General features: G+C 36.8%; 1 protein-coding gene across 1 annotated transcript; it reads right to left on the bottom strand.

The window, feature by feature from the left end:
- Positions 1-8,759: 8,759 nt before the first annotated feature.
- Positions 8,760-16,131, bottom strand: LOC113239276. Its single transcript, XM_026476197.1, has 4 exons — positions 16,047-16,131; positions 12,785-12,859; positions 10,437-10,676; positions 8,760-9,463 (listed from the first exon to the last, which is right to left on the bottom strand). The coding sequence occupies exons 1-4, from the start codon at positions 16,129-16,131 to the stop codon at positions 8,760-8,762; spliced, it is 1,104 nt and encodes a 367-aa protein (XP_026331982.1).
- Positions 16,132-17,046: the final 915 nt, after the last annotated feature.

Below are 17,046 nucleotides of genomic sequence, written 5' to 3'. Positions count from 1 at the left end.
ATGACTGTGGCATCACAGTACATTTACTCAAATATTTTATATGCCCGCAAAAATATACATAATTTCAATAACAAAGAAGATATCCATAATATTAACCTTAGAGCAAAGTCCAAACTCATGGTACCACGATTTCTTTTAACCAAGTTAAATAACTCTTTTATTGGGAACTGTATACGTTTTTACAATAAGATTCCGGAGCATGTGTTAAGTTTATCATTTCCTAAGTTTAAAAACTACATAAAAAATATTTTGATCGAAAAATCATGTTACAAAATTGAAGACTACGTGTTAAAGATGTATGGAAAGACGACTTGGCTCCAGAATCCACACAAATTTGATTCAAAGTGTATTCCATAGCATTTAAGTTTATTTGAAAAGAGCAATCCCTAGAGTTTCTTGCTCGTTCTTCTCAGGGAGGTCAGCGTAGTGAACGAGCAGTAGCTTAAATGTGACGTTTTCAAGTGTAAATTTATTTTACCTATGGAATAAATAATCTTTGACTTTGGCTTTGTGTTAAGCAATGGAACCATGAGTATTTGAAAATCCTACTGGACCCACTAGTGGAACTAAGCTGTGGGGCCAATAGTCCTAAACGGACTTAAGCACATATTAATAAATAATTCTTAAGATCTCTCACATTAATCAGCATTTATCATCGTATATTCGATGAGCTTTTCCAGTTACGAAGATCTTACAAATCAATGAACTTCAGCTGTAAGTTAAACGATCCATGTTTACTAATAAGCGAAAATTTTGACTATTAACTTTGATCATCGCATATTCGAAGAGCTTTTCGTGCGACGACGATGTTATACTTGATTGATTAGGACTAATAATGAATGATCTTAAGCTGTAGCTGTATTTATTAATTAGCGGAATTTTCAAGAAAACTATCAAATTATACGAAAAATGAAAGTGTAAACGTTGATGAAGTGAGTGAGTTTTATTAATAATGACGTAAATTAGATCCTTATACCGATCACGCACTTGTCACCAAAAATGTGTGTCATAGCGAGTGTCTGGGACTTAATTGACGATCTCAAATCGATCGTAAATAACCGCGGGACTTGCAATTATCTTCCGCCAAGTTTGCATTTCGTTCATCAACCGGGGCGACTGCGTGACCGCACAAATCTGCGATGTCGTTAGTATTGAAATAAAACAGTTGTCCTGTAGCCGCGAGGTGTGCGGTAGAAAACCGCTCCGTTAGTTCTTAGCCTACGCGGATAAAAAGTGAAGTAGGCCCCGAGCGACTACCTGTTTTGGAAATGTATAACGTTACGGCTTTTACTGTAGGCTTTTTACCTGTAATTTCCTTTCATCACGGAACTTTTTGCCACCGAGCTATACGCGTGCATCCTCCACGCATTCTTCCTTTTGTTTTCTTTATATTGAGCATATGAATGTAGATATCATTTACTTCCTACGTGGTAGACTTTTCATAACATTTTCAACCTTCTTCGGACAATTAGGTATGTCTTCGTGCAAGCTTTACGTGTTTTTTTAACATTACACAGAAAGACAATTGGGTCTTTTATCAAGCACCATTTCGTTTAGTAATTTTGTAAGCAAAGCATTTATTAAATACCGTGAAACAAAATTCTCACACATATATTTGTACTACCTTCATGTAATGATTACTTATTTGTACTCGTAATACTCACTATTACAAATTCTTTCTATCTTTACATATTTAATATATTTTAAGGAATTGTACTGTAAAAACCGATTATTCTCATTAATCCTGCTGTACAGTTCTGTTGACAGAACTACTGGATTTGTTTTGATTTCTTCTCTTAGACAGTTTTCTTCAGAAAATTACTTAGTATTTTCTCTTACATGAATACTATGAATGACTAATTTTTTAGTCTTGTGGTGTACCTATAAAAGTTGCAAACTTAAAGCAACAGAGCTATGGAATAATAAAAACATGTTACTGTGTCATTTATAAATTGTATTTGTCATTAACTGACAACGTTTTCCTTTAATGTAATGTGTTTACTAAAGAAAACGTAGACGATCACTGCCGATTTGTTTACGCTTTATCTAATTCTTAAAAAAGGAAGCATTAGATGGTTGTATAAACGGCGCGATAGGGATTGTGGCGTGGCAGCTGCACGTCTGTGGCGCTTCAATAATTTTTAGTTCACTAATTTGTGACTGCAAAAGTGGTGCGCACCTGTCACGGTATATAGTGACACTGCAACTACGCTTCTAAATATTGTATGAAAATAGTGGCGGCGCAGCCGCAACTTCTACAAGTTGAATGAACCCTGAGAAATATAAAAATTGTGTAAGACTCTATGAAGCACGTATCAAACCAGTATAAATAAATTTCCCAATTATAATGTCATCAGTCATCCACCAACCGACGATTTTTCATTTTTTACCTTGCAGGTTCTGTGACATTTGGATAACTAATCTCACCATTATTATATTTTCCTACACAAAAAAGCGTAAAATTTTGTTATAATCGAATTATTTACCTCGTAACACAAAACATGACGTATTTATTTTTTTAATATAAAGTTGGTTTTTTAATACAAACAAGGCAGACGAACCACTTGATGGGAGGTAGTCATCGTCGCCTATGGACATTTGCAGCATCAGACGAGCTGCCCACGTGTTGTCAGCCTTTAAAAGCCTTGAAACGTTTTGTGTAGAACCTAAGTACTCAATCGTAAAGTGCAAAAATAAACCTTTTTTCCAACAAAACTGTAACGTCAAAAACAACGATTATGACTTTAGAGTAGATTCGAATCTTAACTGAAAAGGTGCAGTTAATGTTGACTGTATTTGAGTATTAAATAACGTAAAAACATCCATTGAAACTTAGAATATATTCCTCGATTATATTCGAGAGCCGTGGAAAAAACACACATTACCGGAAAGTTTTCTTACGAAACGGTGCCGACATGAAAATTTGAACGATTTTACTCAGACGACCTCGAAAGAAAGTATCCCCGGGGTACAGACTTATTGGTCAATCCAACGTTTCTTCAAATATTTATTTCAGTTTCTTCACAACGTTCTTGAACCATTGCTGCTTTTGCTTTCAACTTTATTTTATATTTGCACAGTCAACCACCGATGTATGTGAAACGAACTGAAGCTATGGCAGGTGATTAAGGTAAAACACAGTTGAGTATAGCAAAGACAAGCGTTAAATTATTCATAGACACATGTATCTCGCTTAACGCATCATTTTTCCTTCATCGTTACCGACTCACGTGCCGCTCCACCTCGCGACCTAAACCGGCCTTAAGTAGGGTAACCATAAATACAGGATACTGCAGATAAAAGTCGGCAAAATTCCATACATAGAACAACGTGGCCACAAAGGCTTTCTGTCACGTCTGTTCTATGTGTGTGATTTACGAACGACGCAAGAACGCCGCTTGTTTGAATATTTTTTCGTGCTATTTGTTTGAGCCAGTCAAAACTGGGATACTAGAAAATGTAGAAATAACTAAAAAAGTTGAAGAAAATTGGTTTATTACACACAGGTATATTACATTCAATACACCATCTACAATATTTGTTGCACTAGCAAAAATGAGGTATTATGTCGACATTGGAATACAACACCATAAATCTTCTTTGATGGTGATACACATCTCTTTTTCACCCGGAAACATTGCCGATTTATAAAACGATCTAAGAATAAATAATGTGTAATGTAAATTTAAGTATTTTGGGCGCTGGGTCACTGAAACCTTAGAAGACAACACTGATATCGAGAGAAACCATGGGCAGCAGTAATGGGATAACATGTTGGGCCGCAGGTTTGCAAGATGTACTAACTACGCAAAGGTATCTTTATTTGAAGATTATTGCCAGACAATTTACACCTACAACCTATGGGTTAACTACACACAGAACACTCTGTTCTCTAACGAGTTGTGTGCAATAATATATTCCAGGTGCTGTTGCAATTGTGTAACGCGTCAGGAATGTTCACCAATACACATGTAGATGACTTTCCTGCCATAATGCAAAAGAGTGCGGCATCCATGACGCCCATAGTGTTTGGCAGTGGTAACAGCATTATGAAAATCGTTGCTGGTAGGCTCCAGAGTTCATTGCTTGAACACTCGACCAAACTTCAAGTGTACCTTAACCCTGGTACGGCAGCACATGAAGGTATACATTGAGGGATCTTGTTACGTTGAACAAAAGTGTTTATTAATTATTAACATTAGCATGTCATGTCAGCATTACTGTGTTCTGGTCGTGAAGGGTAAGAATGCTGGTGAAAATACAGGCACATGGGACTTGTCAACTTATGTCTCAGGGTGACGGGCACAGTGGGAGTGCCCCTCAGATCTTTGCGATTTAAAGCTCTGAGTGGTATTGCAACTGTTATGGACAGGCGTGCAGCTTACCATCAGGCGCACGTCTTGTTCGTCCCGTCACTTGATATTATTTAAAAAAATCGTACCTACAATAATGCACGCACTCAACATAGCCCCGCACTAGGGAAATCCTGTGTCGCGGGTGCTATGGACACACACATAGACAACCACAAATTACACCCAAACTCACGAGAGAAGTAAATGTAGGCCATATAAATATTTCTCCCAGCCCGGGAATCAAACCTGGGACCTCTGCGTGGCAGTCCGGCATGGTAACCGTTCGGCCACAGAGGCAGTCGAAACCTATGAAATAAAGATATTTTTGACTTTTTTATTTTAATTTTTTTTCTTATACTTCAGTGTACATTATACATACGACGTCACGATAGGAGTATAAGGACATATTAGTCCTCGTGCTCCTACCAGTAGAAGCACCCAGTAGGAGAATGTGGAAATGGCTATGAAAATGGTGAGTCATTTCTCCCCTACTAACCACTTAGATCCGTTGTATGAAACTCAGCCCATATTAATGATGAGATAATTATTCAGTAACATATAAGCATGTATGTAGATGTTATTAATATGCTTTGAGTTCAATATGAATATACTTTAATAAAGCATATTCGTACAACAGCTCTAATAACACCTGTCCAAGATTTGTTTCCACCGAAGTGTACCTCTACAAGCACATCGGTACTTATTTATATGGTCACCCTAACACGATAATGTGGCTCCCGCTTACACATGCCTCCTCCAAGGAGTTCCCTAATGTTTTATTTAAATCCCTTTACTTAGCACGATGTAGCTTTAACTTCACAGTGAGATTCCTTAATTTATTATGGCTGCCGTTTTCAAAGAAAGATTTAACGTCTTTTAAACTATACGTTCCAATACAAAGTTCCTTACAATACAAATATATTTTCCTGCAAACTTTGTCCTGTAAGTTTGAAACTAAATTTTTCCCTGAGCTAAAGTACCTATGAGGTACAGAGATGAAGTATAGATTGTTAAATTTTCCTGGTTACTTATTAGACAATAATCACAACTTACAGGTAATACGGTGGTAAGAAATATGGGACTAATGAATTTGAAAGATTACGTTTAAAATAGCTGGTTAAAAAGATCTACACTTAGAATCCTACTTTCTAGATAAATTAATTTACATTATTTTTTTTTTTTTTTTTTTTTTATTTGGCTTACAAAACTGGTTACAATGCTTTCAGTCTTAAATAGAAACATGCTTAATTACTACACGAGTACAATGAAACCTACTAGATGTAAGCACAACATGCATATCATTTTCATGTACTACTTCTTACGAACTAATTTGGACTCGGCTAGCCCAATTCCTGTTTATAACTAAAATAAAAAGATTAAAAGTTACTTAAGGTTATTAAGAAAAAGTTAAAGTTACTCAAACTAATAAAGAAACGTGATAAATTAAATTAGATTTTTGAATAAATGTTACGTACACATCGTTTAGCTGAGGAGAAAGAACCACAGAAAATATCGAAATCATTTCGAATGTAGTTGTAGTCGCTACACATTCTATACAAAGGAGAATGATGACCGAGCCTTGTCTTGCATGCAGGCAAAGCAAAGGTTTTCCGATTTTGTAATCGGCTACCTTGCCGAGGGAGAGAAAACTTGACACGCTCCAAAATATCTGGTGAATCAATGTGACCATGGATTAATTTATATAAAAACATGATATCTGAAATTTTTCTGCGCACATATAATAAAGGAAGACCGTAATGAGCGACACGCGACTGATAGGAGAGAAGACGTTTACACATGTTATCAGAGTATGTCAAATGGTACAAGAATCGCTTCTGCACAAGCTCCAATCTATTAGAATAGACCTGGTAACCTGGATTCCACACTGGACTACAATATTCAAGAATACTCCGTATTAAGGAGTTGTAAATGATTACGGTGAGTTGTGGATCCTTCAGTATTTTCATTTGTCGAATAATAAAACCAGACAATCTAGACGTTTTTGTAATGATCGAGTCTATATGATGTCTAAAACTAAGAGTACTGTCCATAGTCAAACCCAGGTCGCGAATCTGAGTGACCTCTGTCAGAGGCTTGCCCTGAATAAAGTAAGTAGCTGTGATAGGATAGGACTTCCTACTAAATTTAATATGAAAACATTTACTTAAATTAAGTTTCATGCCATTTTTATTACACCAATCATTTATGTTATCCACATCTGCCTGAAGAGCACATATGTCATTTGAACTGGTGATTGATCGGTATATTTTTAAATCGTCTGCATACATTTTGATTTTAGACGTAATCCTTCTGGTTATGTCGTCAATAAATATAAGAAAAAACAAAGGTCCCAAATGGGATCCTTGTGGTACGCCAGAAGGAACACTCCTGGTTATTGATTGATAACCATGAATGGCTACCAACTGAGATCGATTTTTCAGGTATGACTCACACCATCTCAAAAGAGATCCGTGAATACCCATGTGTTCAATTTTCAAAATCAGAAGGTCATGGTTTACTAGGTCAAAGGCCTTTTTAAAATCGGTATACACTGCATGTACCTCTCCTCTGTTATCGAGCACATCACAGACATAGTCTACGTATGCAACTAAATTGGAAGCTGTTGACTTACGAGGTCGAAATCCATGCTGGTCTGCGTTAAGAAAACCCTTAATATGATTATAAATATACTTATGTACAAAGGACTCAAGGACTTTCCCAGCTGTTGATAAGAGAGAAATTGGTCTATAATTACTTACTTCATCCAGAGCACCTCCTTTATGAATAGGAGTGAGACGCGCAGTCTTCCAAATCGTGGGAAATGTTCCTGAACTAAGAGAGACATTAAATATCATACACAAAGGTTTAGATAGTTGATTTGCACAGTATTTGAACAAAATTGGTGGTAATAAATCGGGCCCTACTACCTTATTGCAATCTAGAGAGGATAAATAATCTAACACCTCACTTTCCGATACAGAAAAACTGCTCAGCGCAGGGATATTTTTACCATCCAAAAATCCACGGCTAAGATCAATTGAATATGTAACATCGTTTTCATATACGGTCTGGAAATAGTGTGAGAACAAATCGCATATCTGTTGTCCACCAGTAGCATTTACATTAACCAACCTTACTTCGTTAGGAATGTTCACTCGATTTGACTTTTTGTTGTTAATGAATTGCCAAAAGTTCTTTGGATTGACACGCAGATGTACTTTAGCCTGCTCTTTGAATTTAGCATAGCACTCCGTAATTAAAGCATCGCATCGCTTTCTCAATATATTATAGGTAAGTTTATCTAATGGATTATTATATTTTTTATGTCTGGAGTGGTACTTTGCTTTTTCTTTGATGACTTTAATCAGCGGTAGGCTATACCATACAGGGTATTTAGTGTCTCTCCTAACTTTATTAGGTGTAAATTTAAGTATTATTGGCATGATGGAATTATAGAATTTGTCTACCATATCGTTCACGTCTTTCATGTCACTCCAGATTACGTTCCAATCTAGCAGACTTAACTCGTGATTAATGGCTTCAAAATTACTTACTCCAAAATTTAAACTAGTATTGTGCTTAGGATTTATCCATTTGTTATGGGTGGAAAATAAAATATTAATTACTAAGGGGGGATGATGGTCATCAACTTTTTCAAGTAATGTATCAGAGGCTCGAACAACAGTCAGGTTGTCTGGTTGTTTAAAAAATACTAAGTCGAGTGTTCTCTCGTTTAAGTTCTTAATAGCGTTACATTGAAATAGGTTGTTAAAAGACATGTTATCTATAAGCATATTTTCAAGATTAGCTGTAATTGGCAGAGAAGACAAGTAAGTACTCTCTGCATTCATTACCCATACTAAGTTGGGTAAGTTGAAGTCTCCCAAAACCAACGCTAAAGAAGACTGGGAAATGTTGTTTTGAATGTTATGGGTTATATTACTAAGCAACTCCTCTAAGTAATCAACTTTAGGAGGCGGAGGAACATAAACTACACAAATATGCAATTCCCGACCATGGTAACATTTCAAAGTAACCCACAATTCTTCACACATTGATTCCCAGTTAGTTCGTCTAAGAGGCTTATATTTCTTACTTACAGCCAAAACGATACCCCCGCCGTCCTTTTTAGTTTTGTGAGATGAAGTGGTACATCGGTCTCTTCTGAATATATCATATCTATCGTCAAGAAGTTCACGATTGAAAACGGTATCATTAAGCCAAGACTCGGTCAACGCTATCACGTCATAATCATTGCTTAATGCTGATGTATATAATTCCTCAGTTTTGGTTCTTAATCCCCTAACATTGGCATAATATATTTTTAAAGACATTGTGATGAAAGAAAATATATAAAAAAAAACATGCATCGACTAAAAATTTAATATTAATACTAAAAATATTGTACTACAGAGACTTTAGGAAATCCATATTTTTAACAAGCTTAGCAGAGTCTTTCTGGTCTTTGCGAATGAATACACGACCGTTTTTTACCCAAACAAATTCATAGTGCTTTTCTTTTGCGACTGATCGTGTTGCTGCATGCAGTAGCTTGTTTGCTGGCGATAAATGTTCCATCACGTAAACTGGCTTCTTGCTGGATGCTATACCAAGATGCGATGTATTCAATTTGTCTTGTTTGTTATGCTCATTAAAGACCTTAGTCGCAGCCAATACTGAATCGCGTGTACGCGTACTAGAGAACTTCACTATGATATTTCTGGGCCGGTCGGATTTCGAATTCTGTTTTGCCACACGGTGAAAAGACAAAATTTCATTATCAGGAACATTGCATGACACAGTCTTTAAAAGTTGTTGAATGAGATTGAGCAAGTTTTCATTCTTAAATTCAGGTACAGATTGTATTTCGATATTACATTCTCTATACTGCTGCTCCATATGTCCTAGTTTTATACTTATGTCTGCTACCTGAGCACTTAGAAGAGTATTGTCCTTAATTAACTGGCGTATTGTACCTTCCGTCTCTTTATTTAATTTGACCTGATCATCATGCCGCTCCGATAAGAACTGCACGGAATGTATTGCCTCGTCAAGATCAGCACGAATTGATGAAATCTTGGTACTAAGATCTGTAACTTCTGTTTGCATTACTGAAAGAATAGAATTAGTTTTTTCGAGACTGACTTTTTGCGTTTCAAACTGGTTGTTCATGTCCGACCTCAGGCGCCGAATCTCTTCCAAGCGCCGTAAAATATGCGGCGCTTACGCGTTCACGTGAAATGCTTCACAATAATTTTGATGTGGGTGTCTTTATGCAAACGTATTTGCACTTTTAGATATTATTGAGTTTCTAAGGAACTTCACTGGCACTTTGTAATGTCACTGCGTATCAAAGTTGTCTGTTTATAATAATATATTGAATTAACACTGAATAAATCACTATTATCTTATAAAATGAATTAATTTTGCGGAACAAGAATTTATGCATCCGAGTCGAACGGTAGCTCGCGAAATATCCGCAAAATATATATGAAATAAATGAGAATTGGGCAACAATTGTAAGTTATCTTGGGCTTTTATTCTATCGAAACAACGTATCTAATAGTATTTTCGACAATAAAAATAAGACTAGACATACACTTAGCCAACCACAAATTCCATCCCAAACTCACGAGATAAATAAATGTAGGCCATACAAATATTTCTCCGGGCCCGGGAATTAAACCTGGGACCACAATGTGGCAGACCAGCAAGTTAACCGTGCATCCACAGAGGTAGGTAGCTGATTAGTCAAGAAACGCACGCCTGATATTCAAAACTAAAATTGACTCATTAAGTAAAATATAGAGACCGAAAATGAGTGAAATTTAAAAATCGCCTTATACAATTTATAACTATACAGCCGTATAATTACACAAGCTGTACACCAAAATTTGACCAATAGGAAATTAGAGAAAGGTCTGACATTCTGACATTAATCATCAGTAATAATCTGCATTCTTGATGGTGGTGAGAGTAGCGTGGTACAATAACTTGAATAATAAAAACTCCATGGTAATTCCATAGAAACGTAGCAGTAAAGTTTGTATGTGTGCGCCTCCGCTGCGAGGTGTACGAACGCACACATTCGCATAATCTCGCGGTGCACTCGCGTTGAATAGCGCGGCGAAGAAGGGCGAAGATCTCTCCCAAAATCCTCCATTGGTCTCTCGTCTTTGGCGATCTCCCACCACGCCCTCTCAAACCCATCAAGATCGTCCCGCCAATAACTTCTCGGGCTTCCTCGCCGTCTCTTTCCATCCTCGGGCACCCAAGGAGTGACGACGATCTCCCACTTCTTGGGTTGCATCCAGCTAACGTGGCCTGCCCAAAACCATTTGAGCCTTGCTGTTCTTCTCCCCACATCAGGAATATCAGTCATCGAACGCAAAATTGTATTGCGTACTCGATCAATACGTTTAAAGCCCTGAATGTTGCGTTCCATCGCCCTCTGATAGATTATTATTGCTGTGTTTGTGGTAGTTTGAACAAAAGTGCCTCAAATTCAGAATTTTTCAGCATTTCATTTTTATTTCCTAGTCATACTCCATAATCAATGCGATGTTATAAAAATATCAATACGTAAGTACCTACAGCATTTAACAAAGGCTATTCCAATATAGCACTAGAATACTGTCTTAAACACTTTTTTTAAATTATGTTTATAATCTGCAAGTGCAACCAAAATGATTGTAACAACCTTACGCTCAATACTTAAATAATTATGGGTATCATAATCTTCACCGTTTTGGCATAACTGCCGGCAACCACTGTCCATGTGACCCTAAATACCGCATAAATAAAACAAACATTAGCGCACCTCCTTTATGACTGTCCAAGATTTGCTTCTAGCAGACCCAGTCACATAATGACCTGTCAGAACCTCAGAATAAACTCAATAGACATTCGTAGTTCTCTCACTAAAGAATCATCATCAGAAAGTTTTCACACCCTTCTTACTCACATCATTTCAAATCTTAAGAGCTTTAATGGTACATAATTAATATAACTGAATTAGCTCGCCCTTAACTTCTTCCTTCGCAATTCTTTTATGTTATTTTATTTATATTATAATTTTATGTTAAATATATAAATATAATATATATTGATTTTTGTTATGTCGCTTTATTACTATTACTATATCTATTTTTAATATTATTATATTTATTTTTGTTATTATTACCATTAATATTTAACTAAATTCCTACTCTAACGTATATTAGCCGGTATCCTATCATAGCCACAAACAGCTACTCCTAACCACATAATGCACGCCACCAAGCAGTAAACCACTGTCATTAATCGCTCCCACCTTCAACTAACATTTCACAAAATGTTGGACACAAAGTGTAAACCGATAACGCGGTGTGTTCAACGAAATACGCAAAACACAAGGTGGGGTTTTCAGTCCGTAGGCTACTGGGCACTACTCCCACAACGAAAAAAAAATAAAGAACCTATACTGATCCGATAGAGTCCCAGACCACGCAGTTGACCTGGTTTCCATACCAGTATTCGTACAATTTCCAGAGGTAGTTTAATGGCTTCTAATTTCTTAACTTTTCTTACTTTTCTTAATTTTCTAAACACATTATAGGAAACCAGGTCAAAAGCCCTAGATAAATCCAGGAAACAGGCGTAAACCATTGTCTTTCTAGTCAGGTAATATCTGACAGTATACTTAAGACACAGTATCGCACTCTCCGTGGACAACCCGGGCCGAAATCCGAATCGGTTATGATTTAGGTACAAGTGTTTGCTTAAGTGCGTTAAGCATACTATCAAACACTTTTGCTTTAATAGTCGCCAGAGAAATTGGTCTGTAACTACTGGAGTCAGACAAATTTCCAGTTTTATTTTTTACTACAGGTATTACAATGGTTTTCATTAAATCCTCGGGCAAGTAACAATGTCTGACACACAACGTATATATCATTGCCAACACTCTTGTTGGAGATTGGGGATTTGGATTTGGTATGCTAGTCGGGTTGAATAATCTAGGTGTTAGTAGATTTAAATCGCACTCTAGCATGAGAGGGAAAGATCACGTAACGTTGACGTATACACTATGGACTCATGACACTACAGATTGTGTTATAAGACAATGATCCAATCATCGTCTACATTGATAGGCTTCGTTTATATAGGTATAAGTAGAGCTTTTGTACATCGATATAACACCAATCCAGTTCATCACAATGGTTAATAAGTTCAGTGGAAAAAAGTTCATTCGGATGAGCTTTGAAATCAACCAGTATGTAGACCGATTCTCTGTCGTATTCATCAACAGTAGCACTCACTGCACCGAGGTAGCACTATTTGTTGGCATGTATACACTAATCACTATAATAGGGCGATCTTTAGTCACTACCCTCATTGCGCACACTCTCGGATTATCACACGACACTACCGACACATCCTGAAAACTATACCCCTCCACAGGAGGATGACGCCCCCATACGGTCGCCCGCGCAGCATGCCAGCCGTTGTATTCATTGCAGATGTCCCTGTTGCACATAAATCGTCATTAATGCTATTCACATATGTAATATCCTCTGGGAACAGCCATGTTTCCTAAAGGCCTATTATGTTACAAGACTTGCACAGCTCTCTGACACCCTCAACACAATGTTTAACACTTTTAACAATTGAAGGTTGCAAATGTATACGATCTTGAAGTCATATTTAAAATTTTGGTACATTGCCGTTACCAGAGCTTGCTCTGCGTGGTTGTTTGTGTTTGTAATGCACAAATTTACGAAAGATAATATCTTTGGGCCTTACATCACTACTTAAAAATAGTGACACTTTCGATTCCGCGACAAAGAACTTAAAAGCTTTGTAAAACTTTTCATTTCTAATTTAAATTTTTTCCAAAGTTACCAATTCTTGCGTTTTTTGTAATATGTAGTCTGTTATCTCGGAATCGATTGCATCCTTCTCGGTTTTCTTATAAACATTTTAATTCTACGTTCAGCTGTTTTAAAATTTACGTCTGCAATATTCGCAGTTCCAACTTACCCTCTGTAGTAGTCGTTGTTGGATTTCTTTTATAAGTTGTACAGTCTGCCAATTATCTTTCATAACTTTTTTTTTTGCGACATATCCAAATTTATAATAAGCGCTTTCGCATACGATACATCGTGCGTAATTGATTTCGAAGCGCTCGGCAGGACCGGCATAGTCATCTGTTCGCCGCGATGACTCACCTCGCCCGTTCTAGCGGCAGAGGCCAGCGGCGGCGGCCACGGTGTGATCTGTTCTCCGTGGTGGAGTGACTACCAGATATTAAAATCGAGCGATATTGTGCACCTATACTCAATTTTTTTAAAGTAGGTGACGATGTTGTCCCTTTACACATGTCATCAGTATAATTTAATATTGAGTTTTGAGGGTGTGAAATACCTAAGGGCCCACTGTCCAAACGCCAAGCTCCCCGTTTTCCATTAATATTGCACGTCGATAATCTGGACGGGGCAATAATTTTCATTGCTTTTACGGCTTCCTTCAGATCTTGAAGTTCATTTGAAGTAACATAAGTCGCTTTGATACTGTCCACATCTGTCTGGAGTCGCACGATGTCCTTCAAAAGTTTAGTACATTCCAAGTGACCGAATAATATTTTTAGAAGGCAATTTTTCTAATTGGCGAGCCACAAATACTGGTATTGAACTGGGGTCTGCTGTTCTAAATAAGTTTATGATATCATTTATATCACGTTGCTCCTTCCTGTCTCCTTTGCGCCGTACATTTTGCTTATCCGTCGATTCAAACAGTAACGCTTTTGAGTTTTTAACCTCCGCCCCTGTGAACGCCGTCGTACATAAACGCACCAGGGTTTCCTCATCAATAACCGACAATTTATTTTGTATGTTTGACAACATTTTGTCAATGACGATGTTACAGACATTACACTTCGCCGTAACCGACATATTGTTTAAGACATTCACGTGCCGGTCGAGAAAAATTAGAACACAATGTAACAATTAATGGATGCGTGTGTCACCGCTGTGCGCTCGCGCGAGACAGAACAGCTTGGTGTATCTTGAGATAATACGTCAAGATGCATCTCAAGCTGTTTCTGTAACAATTGAATATAATTGGTACCTTTACGAGGACTTAATAACGATCTTCAACCGTAGCCTCAGTGTTAAATGGTCTTATTAACAACGAGAAGTGACATTTATTAATAAAGGCACTTGATTTAAATAAGATCATAAATATCGATCCTGCAGGCCTACTACGAAATACGATATGTGGTTAGCAAATGAGTTAACAAGATTTTCAAAATAAAAGCAGCTTCGATTATGAAAAGTGAAAACTAAGTTTTCAAAAAACTTAAAGATTAAGGTGCTTTGAGAGTTTAATCAAACCTTAAAGCTTAAAATAATGTTGTTCATACAAAAAGCAGAAATGATTTTTAAAATTTTGTATAATAAAATTATTAATGTAATAAACTTGAAATACGCCACGGCCCTCCAAATTTGAGGTGATTCCATATTTTAAGCGATGTTGAGGAAAGTCCTGAGTGACTGGATGAAGTCAACCACTGCAACGGAACGTTACAATGTTGTTAAATTCATTGTAGAATAAATCGTGTTTTAAATTTAGCACTATTAAAAATTTAACACATATATTATCTTCAACAAATATATCCTTTTTTTAATAATAATTGATTATAAAACATTAAAGCCATGATTTACCATGGACAAATTGGTTAAATCTATAGTGGCTTACGTTGCATTTTGGAATGATGTCGGAGACCCAGAGAGGGGAGGCGCCGGCGTTCGCCGAGCTCTGATAGGCAGCGTTAGAACGTCTTCAGAGCTTCTCCACGTTCAGTTTGGCCGCGCTCGCGATATAAGAAACCGTTAACGTATTTTGAAAAGTGCAAAATATTATTTTTAACGAAGATTATTGCTTTCCAATCACATTAAACGTACTTAAATAGTTTCCGCTTAGGGTAACTTGAATGACACACAAAACACTTGTAATGCTTTTATTTGCTAATTTCATGTTTTGTATTTTACCAAATAGTACTATGTCGTTATTGCAGCTCCTTCTACGATTGTATAGATAAATATAGACAACGTAAATTTGTATTAGAGAAATTTTGAAGATTGCATCATTGACTTACAAATAAATGGACGACGGGTCTAATACAAAAACCACGAAAAAAATGTCCCAAGTCAACCTATTCGAAATTTAAATTGTAATGTCATCGCAGTATCGCGCTGTCAGTAGAACAAATGAAGACTAAAGCGGAGTTTGGCGCTCTGTATACGATTTTAGCGCCTTACAAGTGCGGACACTTTTTAGCGCGGACCCGACGTCCATATAATTGTAAGTCAATGGATTGCATCATCAAAATTTCAAATTGTAACGATCAAATTTAATTGTATTTTTTCACCAGACGTAGTTTTCTTTGGCTTATTTAGTTTTTATTCTTTTCTAACAAACGTCTTGGCCTTCGGCCTAATTACCTAAATTTTTATTTTATCTATTTTCACACATTTTGAACTGCAACTCCGTTCTGGTCGCGCCACCGGCAATTGCTACTACGTAGGTGCTTCCCTAATTTTCTTTTGCCGTCTGTGGGCTTTCAGAACGGAGGCAAAAGAACTGTTACTACCAGTTGGTTGCCCGTTGCAGGAGTCACCTTCGAGTTGGAAAGTTACCTTCGGGTTAAATTACCTTCGGGTTGGAAAGCTACCTTTGCTGAGCTTCCTTCGGGTTCATACACCTGGAGCTTGACTACGTCCGGACTCGGACGAAGCATTTCCGTTGAACGGCTACCAATTGCTGCTCGTCCTGTGGCCCTTCTTCTGCGCCGGCAAATATACAGGGGAGCACCATTCTCGGAAGCGGAAAACCTAAAGTGTTAATGCACGTAACCACACCCGTAATAAATTTATGTACCGTTTTTTTTTTAATTTAAATTTTAAATTGTAAATTATTTTTTTATTTTAATTATAATTAATTCAATTTTCGGATTTCCTTGTTTGATTTTCTACCCTCGAAGGGAAAGTAAAAGCTAGGGAATCGAACCCGGTACACCACAACTGCTACTAAATGGTATGTGTCGGTGATTATTTATTTTATTATATATATTAAAACTATACATGGTTATTTTTTTCTCAACATCATGTGCTGTGGCCTAAATAAATTTGGGATCTCAGTAGCGCTTTTTGTCATAACATAACAAGTGACGGGATGAACAAGTCGTGCGTCTGATGGTAAACAAAGATCTGAGGGTCACTGTCATTGCGCCCGTCACTTTGAGACATAAGTTGACAAGTCTCATGTGATAATGATGAAATCTAGAAAAAAAGACCACATTTAGCTTGATTGAGTTTTAGTAACCAAATAAAACAATTATGACAAATCATTACTTTTTTATTGGCCCTTGAACAGTATTAACTTAGTATACATATTTCGAACTGAAAAAGTATTGAAAAGTAAAAAAAAATACAATATTTAAAATGACCCATAAATTGGGGAAAAGATAGTGGCAAAAGCACGGTATCCCTAAAATCAGCTTAAGCCTGTCTTATTTAATTTATACGTTATTTATTTGATCTCTCTTTCTCGCGTATCATAACCACTGCTGGTAGAAGCGAGATGGACATATTTGACAAAAGTAAGATATTCTCCTTATTTTAGGAGGTTTATACGATGCAAACAAAAATCTTTC

This window comes from Hyposmocoma kahamanoa, unplaced genomic scaffold, assembly GCF_003589595.1.
Source record: "Hyposmocoma kahamanoa isolate Upper Pololo Valley unplaced genomic scaffold, ASM358959v1 99754, whole genome shotgun sequence".
NCBI lineage: Eukaryota > Metazoa > Arthropoda > Insecta > Lepidoptera > Cosmopterigidae > Hyposmocoma > Hyposmocoma kahamanoa.
The sequence above is the reverse complement of the archived record's forward strand: the minus strand, read 5'-3'. Positions and strand labels throughout refer to the sequence as shown.

Bases quoted from the DNA above. Each gene is read 5' to 3' on its own strand.
- LOC113239276 (XM_026476197.1), bottom strand. From the start codon at position 16,131: ATGCTTCGTCCGAGTCCGGACGTAGTCAAGCTCCAGGTGTATGAACCC. The intron at 12,860-16,046 runs GTAATTTAACCC...TATGTGCAACAG, and splicing joins GGTAGCTTTCCAACCCGAAG to GGACATCTGCAATGAATACA. The intron at 9,464-10,436 runs GTGCGTTCGTAC...CTATTCTTTCAG, and splicing joins CCGCGAGATTATGCGAATGT to TAATGCAAACAGAAGTTACA.